This window comes from Cyprinodon tularosa, unplaced genomic scaffold (assembly GCF_016077235.1).
Source record: "Cyprinodon tularosa strain WSP-4 unplaced genomic scaffold, ASM1607723v1 ctg816, whole genome shotgun sequence".
NCBI classification, from domain to species: Eukaryota; Metazoa; Chordata; class Actinopteri; order Cyprinodontiformes; family Cyprinodontidae; genus Cyprinodon; species Cyprinodon tularosa.
The window spans coordinates 181,632-194,023 of NW_024039581.1; the positions used below are offsets into that span (position 1 = coordinate 181,632).

Here is a 12,392-nt window from a genome sequence, read left to right on the forward strand (position 1 = left end):
CTGTGTAAAAAAGGGATAAAAACTTAACACAGGTGTGAATAAACGCTTGACAGATATATATTTTGTTATTTATTAAAATTTAATGGCTTTAAAACTGAGCGTATAGCTTTTAATGACATTTTAAAACGAAATTGAAGATGGGCACTTTTTAATCCGACTGTACGTGAACGCACCGTGCGACCCAGGGGGCGTGGCTGACCGGCTTTCTCTGAAGCTCAGACACAATGAGCCGTCAGGCGGAGAGGGGCGCGCGCGCTGGGCCCGGGCCGTTAGCATGATTTTACAGCTTTATTCTTCTTATTGTTCCTTGATTTGGTTTTATTAGCGTGTTTTCAAACTTCTGACGCATCGGAGGACCCAAACGACATCCGCCGTAAAGCAGGTTGGCCCCCGACTTTGAGGAGGAGGAGGTCAGGATCGGATCAACGTCACAGTTCGTCCGAGATAGACTTTTCCAAAGAAAGATCCAAAGCGGAGGAGGAACCATGTCGCTACCCGCTTCGTCTGATTACTTCGCCGCCGAGTGTCTGGTGTCGATCTCCAGCGGTCCGGTGCTGCACAGACCCACCCCGGTGGCCCCGGCCAGCCTGCCCGCCCCGGTGGGCCTTCACCCCGGGGAGCCCGACGGCTCCAGCGAGGACCGGGAAGTTCGAGAGACTTTAAGGCTGGAGGGCTCCAACATCATCACGGTGGCGGGGATCCTCACCGACCTGCACAGCAAGTTCCGCCCGATGTCGGCCTACTCGGAGAGCAGCAACTCCTCGTGCGGTGGGGAGAGCGGCTACACCACGTTGTCCGACCCCACCACCCCGACCATGACTCCCTCAGCGACGCCCATCCCCGGACAGCAGCAGCGGGGAGCCGGGCCTCCGCGCTCCCCCGTCAAGCGGCACCATTGCACCTTTGACGGATGCGACAGGGTTTACGGGAAATCATCGCACCTGAAGGCGCACATCCGGACGCACACAGGTAGGCACGAGCCGCCGGTTACATCAGGCTGCCTGCCTCCATTGTTCCCCCCGCTAACAGACAGACAAACAGCCGCGCGAGCCAAAGTTTTATTAGCGTGACTCCATGTTTGATTCATTTATCGGGTTTGTTCGATAAACGGAATCAAACAAAGAAAGACGAGAATAAAAAGGAGAAAAAGTGACAAAGAAGGAAAGTAACAAAAGAACAGGGCTGGACGTTAAAAGCTGTGACGAAACTTTTCCTCCCCGCGTGATTTGCATATGAAATGAACGTAAGATGAAACCTGAACGTCAGGGACACGGAGTTCACCAGCAGACACGTTTCTGACAGCAAGTGCGCGATGGGGGCGGCTCACCATCGTTCACCGTTATTCACCATCGTTCACCACCAACGCTCTGCTGTAACTCAATTATTCATCCCACCATCAGCTGCACGCGCTCCCTCATGGGCACTGATAGATGATCTATTTTTTTTTTTTACATCTACTGCGTTAAAACTGAACATAAGAGGCGTTTCTGGCATGAACTGGGTCCTGGGCAAGCCCCCCGCCCCCGTGGAGGATTAGACACAGGCTAGAGATTATTTTTTTTATTTTGAGAATAATGTTGCAATATTGCGAAAATGATTTGGTAATATTAAAAGAATAAATTCATAAAATTCAGAGAATAAGGAGGTAACGTTACAAGAATAAAACCATAATATTACCAGAATTAATTCGTAATTTTACGAGAATAAAATCGTAAAATCATGAGAATAAAGTGGTAAAATCATGAGAATAAAGTGGTAAAGTTAAAAGAATAAAGTGTAATATATATTTCATATTTAAAGTACTTTCTGAAGTTTGTATTCTGAATAAGAGCGGACTTTTCCTTAAAAAATCAAAGATGGATTTAAATCAAGTTAGGGGATGTAGGTACAAAAAACTAATTATAGCTTTTTAAAGTCTGAAATATTAAAAATAATTTGTGTCTCAGTTCACTGACATAAAGTTATGTAACAAAGAAACAAAAAGTGCTTGATTAAAAGAAATTTTATAAAATGGAAATTTAAAAGCACAATGAATGAATCTTATAAACATTTTTCCTAGATAAACATTTAAAAAGGTATTTCCCTTTTTTGTTTTTTATGACTTTGCATTTTTAAATGTTGTAATTTCATTATTTCGCCCTTCATATTGACCCAAAAACAGCTTTATTAACCGTTCAGCCAAAGTTTATAAGCAGGTTAGTAACGGCTTATTAACGATGTCGCGCTAAAGCTAAAGGGAGGCCACCAGTTCAGGGTGCGGTAGCACCAACGCGTGGGTGGAGGCGTGGAGCGCATAGAGCTAATCGCTGCGTGTGGCGTTTTACAGAAAGTCATATGACCGATCCAGGAGTTGTTTCTAACCTTAAAATCCCACCGCCTCCGTCCCGCTGCGCTGCAGACCGCCTGCTCCAAGCAGAACCGCCGCTGCTCCTCCCGTCCTCCGACCTCCTCGGAGCTCGAGGAGAGCAGGCGCTATATTATCATTACATTGATGGGAGCAAAACATGCAGGAATGAACGATTAATTTAATATGACATATTCAAAAAATCAGCATCCAGCAGATGTTTGGTTTCTGCCCAAATATTTACTTTTTGTTGTGGATTTTTTTAATTTCAAACTATTATTTTTTTAATGAACTGTTTGTTCTCTGCTTCCAAACGCAGCATCTCTTCATCCAGGCCTGCGATAAGAAGTTTATTTTGACTGGATTAGATTAAATCATTTTAATCCTCTCGGTATAAAATCAATAATCTGATTTAGATGAGAAATCTGCTTCCTGGTTTGTTGAAGCACCAAAACTTTGCATCCAATCATTAATTAAACTGAGTTTTCGGGAATATCTAAGAATTATGCTGTAATTTGTAATTACCGATCCGTCGTCGCTATATTTTTATTTGAAAAACCGGATCTTCTCGATGTTGTTTTTCCTGTTTGCTGTGATTGGAATCGCGGATCTCTGACGTACGTGAGCGGAGCGGAGATGGAGGATGTGGGGGTTACTGACTGACTCACTAAACTATGTTTAAAACGTGTCTGTCAACATGATGCTAAAAAATGTTTAGCATTAAAATGATCCAGAATTTCTGCGTCTAAAAGGAATAGGAACGTTTCAGCCGTTGCGTTTTTATTTTTCTCGTCTCACTTTTCCTCTCAGTTATCAATTTACATATCTACTGTTTTTACTGTTTTAAAATTACGATTTAAAATCCTAATCCACCAGCATCCCCATTAACATTTTCCCCTAAATGTTCACCTTATATGTTTATAGTTTAAATTTAAACATAGATATGAAATAATAGAATATAACCTCCAATAACTGCAACGCTATCATTGTTCCAGGTCATCAGATCCGTTCAGTTTATTCTGTCCAATCAGCTGCCTGTAGTGTCTTTAAATGTCCAGCAGGGGTCAGTAGAGCTGCCTCATTAACCATCATTAGAATCCATGAAGTTTAAAGAGAGTAATGCAATAAAAAAAAAGGAATTGGAAAAAATAAATTACCTTCTTAAATTTTTAAAAGTAATTTTAAAGTAAATGTATGTTTAAGCGGATTTAGGAATTATGGTTTGTTAAACACCATTTACACATTTAATTCAAAAATACATTTAAAAATGTTGTAATATAGTTTCAATTCCTCTTTGATATCATATATAGGGCTGCAACTAACGATCATTTTCCAAATCAATTAATCTCTTGATTATTTTTTCGACTTTGAGCCAAAGGTTCCTTAAAGGACATTTTAGTGAAATTAAAAGTTTCCCACCTGAGTTAATTTTTAACAATCTGCTCTCAGCGGGTCGCTCCGTCAGGTTTTACCGTCTCTATACTTCAGTTAACGATTAATCAATTACTAAATTAGTTCACTATTTTAATAATCGATTAATCCAGTTAATTGATTCAGCACTAATTACATATAAAATCTGCAATTACAAAACTTTTTTTTTTTTTAAAACAGGATTATTTTAATCGATTTAAAATAGGGAAGACATTTTTTGCCCAATAGACGTTTAAAACCATTTTGCAGTGATTCTGTTGAGCTAAATGGCAAAGTGGTAAATATTTTGGTACTTTTGTTATTGAATAGTTTAGAACTTATTGAAATGTATTGAGAACCAAAAAAACTCAGATTTTAATATTCAGCATAACTTCAGTATTTTGAGTTTCAGGCTTCGCTTCCTAATTTTTTACTTTTTTGGCCAAGAATTGTCATTTTCGGGTGCATCCCTAATTTAAAATGTTAGATCTAAAATTTTATTTCTTTTCCACTGACTCTCATGGTCCTGCATATTATGGGAGGTTGTAATAAATAGATTATCTGTACTTTTTCTCTTTTGAATTAAAGGAAAATTCCGGTTTTTAACACTTTTAGCCCCTTTTCTGTAGTGTCCAGGATGAAATCGAATGATCAACACCAAAATTTTGACGATTGGTCCTGTCTCGGCTATTTGGCTCATGCAGAATCCCCCCCTGGCTGCTTCATAATGGCTGCCATAGTGCATGTCCGATAATGTCCTTAAAACAACCTTAAACATTCTTTTTAAAAAATATGCTACTCACCGGGTCGTCAGCGCTGTTCAATGACGTTCCAAAAATAGTTTCGTGAAGAAAAACCGTTCCTGTCTTGTTTTATTTAGCATTTTGTAAATCCCAGAACTATTTTTTCCGATACATCACAACCGCTTATAAACTTCCGCTTCCCGTTCGAATCCTCTACCGTCAAACTCAAAGTCCAATATGTCCTCCTCAAGAATCCACCTTTCGTATTCCATTTTCAGAGTTTTTAAAAGTGTTTAACAGAGACGTTAGCACCTCGACGTCGGAGTACACAGAGTGAAGCAGAAACACTTGGGCCTTGCGAAAAGACTACAACTGTGTAAACAGGCCCCATTTCCGTTTCCGGTGGCGGAGGGATATTGACTATTCCAACAGAACTCAATGGGATTTACAAAATGCTAAATAAAACACTACAGGAACGTTTTTTCTTTACGAAACTTGTTTTTGAACGTCATTGAACAGCGCTGACGACCCGGTGAGTAGCATATTTAAAAAAAAGAACATTTAAGGTTGTTTTAAGGACATTATCGGACATGCACTATGGAAGCTAGGGCTGGGCAATAATTCAATAACGATATATATCGATCGATAGACGTGTGGCGCAATAGAAAAAAAGAGGGTCGATAAAAGTTTGATAAAAAAGAAACACAGTTTTCCTTCCTTCTCATTGTAGCCTAGCATGTAGGTTTATGCTAGTCACTGCTTCCTCCCAACCAATCACAATCGCGGACCCAGGCACGCCGTCACAAAGCGCCGCCCTCTCAAACCACAACACAGAGCACATGAAGCTGTGCAGCAAGGAGAGGCGGAGGAAATTGTTCCAAAGAAGGGTTTTTGTAGTTCGCCAGTCTGGCAGTATTTCGGTCATGGCAAGTCGGACCAAAAACAAACCACAGTCATCTGGAAAATGTGTCGGGAACCAGTGAAAACCAGTCTGATAACACAACCAACTTTTTTTTTTTTTATCATCTCAGCCGCTCACAGCCGCAGGAGTACGAGCTGTGTAGGCCCCGACGCGGCTCTCCTCCCAGGAATCTTCGGAAATTTCGGGAAAATATATATATATATATGTTCAGTTCTGGGCAGTTTCCCACGTAGTTCTAACAATTGAGAGAAAAATGCTGAGGGGGCAGAAACTTCAAAGTAATAACTCAGGTTAAAGCAGGAAACGGGGGCGGCGGTGGGGGGGCATTTATTTATTTGTTATATCTATTTTGGTCACTTTTCTGGTCACTTTAGTTTATTCTTTGTCAGTATTTAATAACATAACTCAGGTCTCTTAAGTTATTTTTCTTTAAAACAATTCTGTTATGGTTAAAGAAGTTGGTTAAATAAAGATTGAATTCGAAGTCTGTGTTTGTGTTTTTTATTAAAATTAAATCATTTAGCAATATTATAAAAAGTCCAGGCAGAGCTGCACATAAAATATGGTTTCAAATCTTTTCAATAATTATCGATATCGATCAATATGCATTTTTTTTTTATCGATAAGCTTTTTTTCTATATCGCCCAGCCCTAATGGAAGCCATTCTGAAGCAGCCAGGGGGGGATTCTGCATGAGCCAAATAGCAGAGACAGGACCGATCGTCAAAATTTTGGTGTCGATCATTCGATTTCATCCTGGACACTACAGAAAATGGGCTAAAAGTGTTAAAAACCGGAATTTTCCTTTAACAGAAATCTTTGACACAAAATGACGTCTTTGGCTGCAACTAACGGATATTTTTCAAATCTATTAATCTGTTGGTTATTTTATGATTGATCGATTAATAAACAAACAGCCAAAGGTTCCTTAAAGAAGATTTTTAGCTAAATTAAATCAGCTAAAGCTAAAACTTTTCCACTGGAGGAGTTCTGGATAAAGCAGATTGACAGATGAAAAAGATATTTTTTATCTTAAATGCCAAAAGTTTTATATATTCGTTTACAATCTTGATATAATTCCTGCTCTAAGTGAGTCGCTCTGTCAGCTAAAGGCACGTTTTACCATCTCTAAACTCGATTAACGATTATTTCAGTAATGGATCAATCCGATTAATTGATTCAGCCCTAATTAGATATCAAATCTGCAATTAATTGAACTTTTTTATTTTTTTTCAAAGGATTATTTTAATCGATTTAAAATAGGGATGCCATTTTTGGCCGGATAGACATTTAACACAGAAAAAAAACACAACTGAAACTTTGTGAAAAAGGCCGATCGAGCACTATGGGAAAAACGATTACAATCAAACATCGCTGCCAGAACGCAGAAACACAGTACAGATTTCTGCGTTTGCATGTTTTTGACGCCCTTAACGCCTTTGGCGTGAACTCAGCATTAAGGCCAGTTTAAGGTTCTGACTCGTAGCCTCTGAAACCGTCAAATCTGTCCCTGAGTGCGACCACGCCCCCCGTGTAGATGCTCTACAACCGTCGTCGCAACCTAAAAAAAAACCTGACCACACATCGCAGAAGTACGCAGACAAAAAGCAGCCGTTGGTCCTTGCTATGCCTCTCCAGCTGTCTGTGTGGTCGTCCTTCTTGATTCGGTGCCGGGGCGCGCCATTTTTAAAAACCGAGGAACAATAGAAAACTGTGATAAAAGGTTAATCGAGGAGGTTCGCTCCATTAACAGAACCTGTTCCTCCTCCACGTCTAGCATCTCTAGATCCATCTCCATCAGCGTGATATCTTCCAGACGCGCCATTGAGGTTTTGGGAAATAAACGCTCCCGCCAGCGCCATCAAAGTTCTCGTGACCATCCATTGAAGCTCTCTAATAGGCTCCTCCTACGCTTTGGCAGGAAGCTGCTGAGCGTCCCTAGAAATTCCAGACCGACGGTGCAGAAGCGTAGCAGCTAAACTGGTTCACGACCAAAACCAAGCCACATCTGATGTAAACTGGCGCCACCTGCTGGTAGTCATTTATCACGCATCTAACCACACCTGTCCCTGTTGGCATCAGGTATTTTGTTGGTGGTTTTTCAGCTCTTAATCTTTCCTCCGTTGAGGAAATGCTGACGGCTCTCTGCTCCGTCTGCAGGCCTCATGAATAAAACCAAAACATGGAGGAGGATGAGCCGACTGGGCGCCGCAGATAATCCAGGAAGCCTTTGCTTTAAACCAGAGACGCTGGCTTGGAATTATGAAAACTTACATTTATTAATCTATGTTGAAAAATCTAGAGAAGGAGCTATTTGCGCCTGTTATTTTATTGTAAATATACATTCTGTATATTGGGCGAGGCAGCAGAGAGCATCCTGACGGGCGTCGACTCAGGAGATTAACGATGGCAGAATGTGCAGAGAAAGGCCTGTCACGGGGGTCCTAATCCCAGATGGGGCCGTTCATCTTTAATCCCAGCTTGCTTTTAGGATGCAGAGAGATTTTCCACTAATTTTCCTCCGTACAATACATGATTGTACGGGAACAAAGACGACATGCAGAACCCTGCATCGTTGGACCCAGAAGGAGATTAATACGTTAGTCCTAATCCAGATTCAGCGCTGAGCCTTTAAAGGGCAAGTTAGAAATGCAAACTGGGGCCGTTAGAGATGAAAGGGAGAAAACAGAGAAATATTAAATAGAGATGAAACAGTTAATTGGATTAATTGATTATTAAAATAATAATTATCTGGAGATTAGAGACTGTAAACCTGACAGAGTGACTCACTTAGAGCAGAAACTGTAAGAAAACTGTAAAAATATCAATATTTTACATTTAAAGGAGAAGTTCGGTTTTTTACACTTTAAGCCCATTTTCTGTAGTGTCCAGGATGAAATCGAGTGATCGACACCAAAAGTTTGACAATTGCTCCTGTCTCTGCTTTTTGGCTCATTTAGAATCCCCCCCTGGCTGCTTTAGAATGGCTAGCATAGAGCATGTCCGATAATGTCCTTAAAACAACCTTAAACGTTCTTTTTTTAAAATATGCTACTCACCGTGTCGTCAGCGCTGTTCAATGACGTTCCAAAAAAAGTTTCGTGAAGAAAAACCGTTCCTGTAGTGTTTTATTTAGCATTTTGTAAATCCCATTGAGTTCTGTAGGAATAGTCAATATTCCGCTGCCACCGGAAACGGAAATGGGGCCTGTTTACACAGTTGTAGTCTTTTCGCTTCACTCTGTGTACTCCGACGTCGAGAATCAAGAATCCACCTTTCGTATTCCATTTTCAGAGTTTTTTAAAGTGTTTAACAGAGACGTTAGCACCTCGACGTCGGAGTACACAGAGTGAAGCGAAAAGACTACAACTGTGTAAACAGGCCCCGTTTCCGTTTCCGGTGGCAGGGGAATATTGACTATTCCTACAGAACTCAATGGGATTTACAAAATGCTAAATAAAACACTACAGGAACGTTTTTTCTTCACGAAACTTTTTTTGGAACGTCATTGAACAGCGCTGACGACACGGTGAGTAGCATATTTTAAAAAAAGAACGTTTAAGGTTGTTTTAAGGACATTATCGGACATGCTCTATGCTAGCCATTCTAAAGCAGCCAGGGGGGGATTCTAAATGAGCCAAAAAGCAGAGACAGGAGCAATTGTCAAACTTTTGGTGTCGATCATTCGATTTCATCCTGGACACTACAGAAAATGGGCTTAAAGTGTAAAAAACCGAACTTCTCCTTTAAGATTAAAATGTTTTTATTTTGTCTGTCAGTCTGCTCCATCCAGAACCCCCCCCCCCAGTGGAAAAGTTTTAGTTTCAGCTGGTTTAATATTCCCTAGGGAACCTTTGGCTGTCAGATTAATAATAATCCAGAGATGAATCTATTTGTAAATTAATGATTAATTAATAAATGATTAATGGGGTTAATTCTGTCTATGAAGCTCTTCCTTTCCGTCTGACTGATGTTTGTGCTCCGCTGCAGGCGAGCGGCCATTCCCCTGCACCTGGCCCAAATGCGAGAAGAAGTTCGCCCGCTCCGACGAGCTGGCCCGCCACACCCGCACCCACACCGGGGAGAAGCGCTTCCTGTGCCCGCTGTGCGACAAGCGCTTCATGCGCAGCGACCACCTGATCAAGCACGCCCGCCGCCACCCAAACTTCCAGCCCTCCATGCTGGCCCGCTGCAAGGCCCCGCCCGCCGCCCACACCTAAGGAGGCGTCGGAGCGAAACTGGTTTCCTGTTAATCCCACAGGTGCAGAGCTGGATGTCAGAGGCTCTCTGTCTCACACAGATGTTCTTCTGCTTCCTCTGAACGCAGCCTCCAGCAATCTCCTAGAAGAAATCTCCCCGTTTCAGTTTCTCCTTTCCTAAAATCAACCCTACTGCTGCACATGCCTGTAAAGTTTACAAACTCAGATCGGACGGAGCCTTCAGGGTGGATGAGGCCGTTATTCACCACAGAGACGGATGGTTAAACTGCCCCCCCACCCCCACCCTGGCGCTTAAACAGCTGAAAAGAGTCGATGAAATCCACACATACCAAAAAAAACATTCCCGATCCCGCAGCAGGATGTGATGCGATGACATCCATGATTTCCAGGCTTTGGTTTGTTTTTAACCAAATGACTCTGAATACCTCACGGTTCAAACGGATCCACGGCGCCGCAAATCGCTTTGTGTCCCGATTCTTCTTTCTCTTTGACTGCGACAAGAACAGTGGAGTAAAACTTAAGCCATAAAAGACTCCGAACAAACTCAACCTCTCAGATTTCAAGTGGCAGGGATTTTCTTCACCTTTTTGATTTATGTAAGAAAAAAACAAAAGCTGTTAATTCCTCCTCATTCATCCTTAGCATCATTTCTTGAACAATAGGCGACGTAGCTAGGTTTAATCTTTGCTTTAGCCGTGTTTTTGTTTTTAGATGTGAACCATTCATGTTTCTCCATCATCATAACCCGTCGTTTTCATATCAGATCTGATTTTTAACGGAAAGCTGAACAAACCTCCCAGTAGATGAGCAGTTTGCACACCACTCTGAAGGCTCGATGAATTACCTGCACATAATACGCTGCAGTATTATGTCTAATATTGATGCAAATGTATATAAGTTTTAAGCTTTTACTGTAGAGTAAGTGGTAATGCTACTAGCAGCAGAAATGATACACGTAATGCATTGTAGTCCTTATATTAGGGGTAACGTTATGCTCGATAGGATGGCTTTGCCAGTGAGAGGTGGTGTGTGTGTGTGTGTGTTTTCTTTTTAAAGGATAGTGATTGAAATTGTAAGGCTGTTGTGCAACAGTGTGTAAAGTTTGGACTTTTCTGGCAGAGGGTGGAAGTGCTTTTAGCTCGGCTGCCTTCAGGGGAAAACCTCGCCATTGTCTGAGTTGTGGGAGCAGAACGTGTCCAACCGCCTGGGATCAGGAAGAAAGATCTGGTGCAACACTTTTTGTTGCTTTGGGGAATTCAGAGTTGCTTTTTGGGGCGTTTTGGATCATCAGAGCTGAAGAGGATGTTAAATAAAAGGACAGCGGCCTTTATTAGCCTGATAAATCTGACTGGTTTGGACAGATGCTGCTCACTTTCAGCTGTTTTCATCCTTCTTGGGATAAAACGGGGTCTGTAACTATGACCCACTGTCAGGTTTCTGTGGCGTTATTTTGACGTAATGTCAAAATGCTAGTGTTTACTCAAATTCCCTGCAAGCAGAAAAAGTAATATGTTGCATAAATCCTTCCAAACCTTTCAAAATATTAAAAAAATTCATTTGTAATAGGATTTTTTTTCCCACAAAAAAAAGTTAAATTTTAATAAGGTACCAAAGGTTTTGAAATAATTGTAAAAACATTTGTTTCAATGTTACCTATGATGTTTAAAAAGCACATTTTCACTCTGAGGTCTCATCAGGGGGCGACGTTGAGCTGGTAAAAAAAGCGGAAAAAGAAAAGTTAGATGTTTTTGTTTCCTTATTGTCCCGGAAAAAATGGTAAAGTGAACGATTAGTGAGTCAGTTTATTCTCTGGAGTCGTCTGTGTGGGTGGAGCTTATTTAGCTCCTATTTCAGGACTTTCCAGCTTCTGGTAAGGAAAGGGAAGGATATTATCTGTCAACCAGCAACAGGTTGGGGAGGTGCTGCCCTGTTATGTAGTCTATAGAGGTTAAATACGCTCTCTAGAAACGTGCTTCTATCTAAAACGTCTTTATTATGCTAAAATCTCAGTGGAGTGAAACTCCAAATCGATGAACCTCAGTCGTCCATCATTTTTAAGCCCAGGCGTGATTTTCCTCGCTCACCATCGCTCACATTACTTTCATGTTAGCAAACACAGATGTTGGAAAGCCTTAACCATCGTCATAGCAACCCATCCATCGCTGCATCATCGTCATAACGGCGGATATTCCTCCTGAAAACGCAAAATGAGGCACTTTTTCTTTTTTTTTCCTGAAAGGTGCACATGGCGGCGCTGTTACTGAGTCTCTACATGCAAACACTGTGGAAACGTTAATAATCTTCATAACGGATCATTTGTGTAAAAGTTTGTTTTAAAAGTGAACGGGAAGGTCGCGGCTTTTAGGCGTCCTTTGGGTTCTTCCTTTAGTTTGCTTCAGACGTCCACGCCATCTTCTGTGGACGCCATCTCCTGTGGACGCCATCTTCTGCTGTTCCTTCCATCCTCTGACTATTCAAGATGTCTTCCTCTCACGAGGACTTATTTTCACAAACGGCAGCCGTTCACCATCGGTTCAGTGGGAGTCCATTGAAGTAAAACATTTTTATACTCGTCTTTTTTTTTTTTGCTGACATGGGGGTTCGCTGCTGGCAGTAACCCTGGAACACATGGACTCTGTAACTAAGGAACAAACACAACCTACTTCTGCTTTCTGGGTGGAAACCCGTCCTCCTACCTTCAGGGGGGGAGGGGGGACCAGCCGACTCTCACAGCTATAAAATCACAAGAACATA

The 12,392-nt window shown here is 41.5% G+C and overlaps 1 protein-coding gene across 1 annotated transcript; it reads left to right on the forward strand.

Moving 5' to 3' along the window:
- The first annotated feature begins 214 nt into the window (after positions 1–214).
- zgc:153115 (uncharacterized protein LOC768186 homolog) lies at positions 215–12,392 on the forward strand. Its single transcript, XM_038272074.1, has 2 exons — positions 215–969; positions 9,409–12,392. Exons 1-2 carry the CDS (start codon positions 486–488, stop codon positions 9,636–9,638), a joined length of 714 nt encoding a protein of 237 aa, XP_038128002.1. The 5' UTR covers positions 215–485; the 3' UTR covers positions 9,639–12,392.

Excerpts from the sequence above, each read along its gene's own strand:
- zgc:153115 (XM_038272074.1), top strand. The coding sequence starts at position 486 with ATGTCGCTACCCGCTTCGTCTGATTACTTCGCCGCCGAGTGTCTGGTG. Across the intron at positions 970-9,408 it reads GCACATCCGGACGCACACAG|GCGAGCGGCCATTCCCCTGC; the intron begins GTAGGCACGAGC and ends GCTCCGCTGCAG.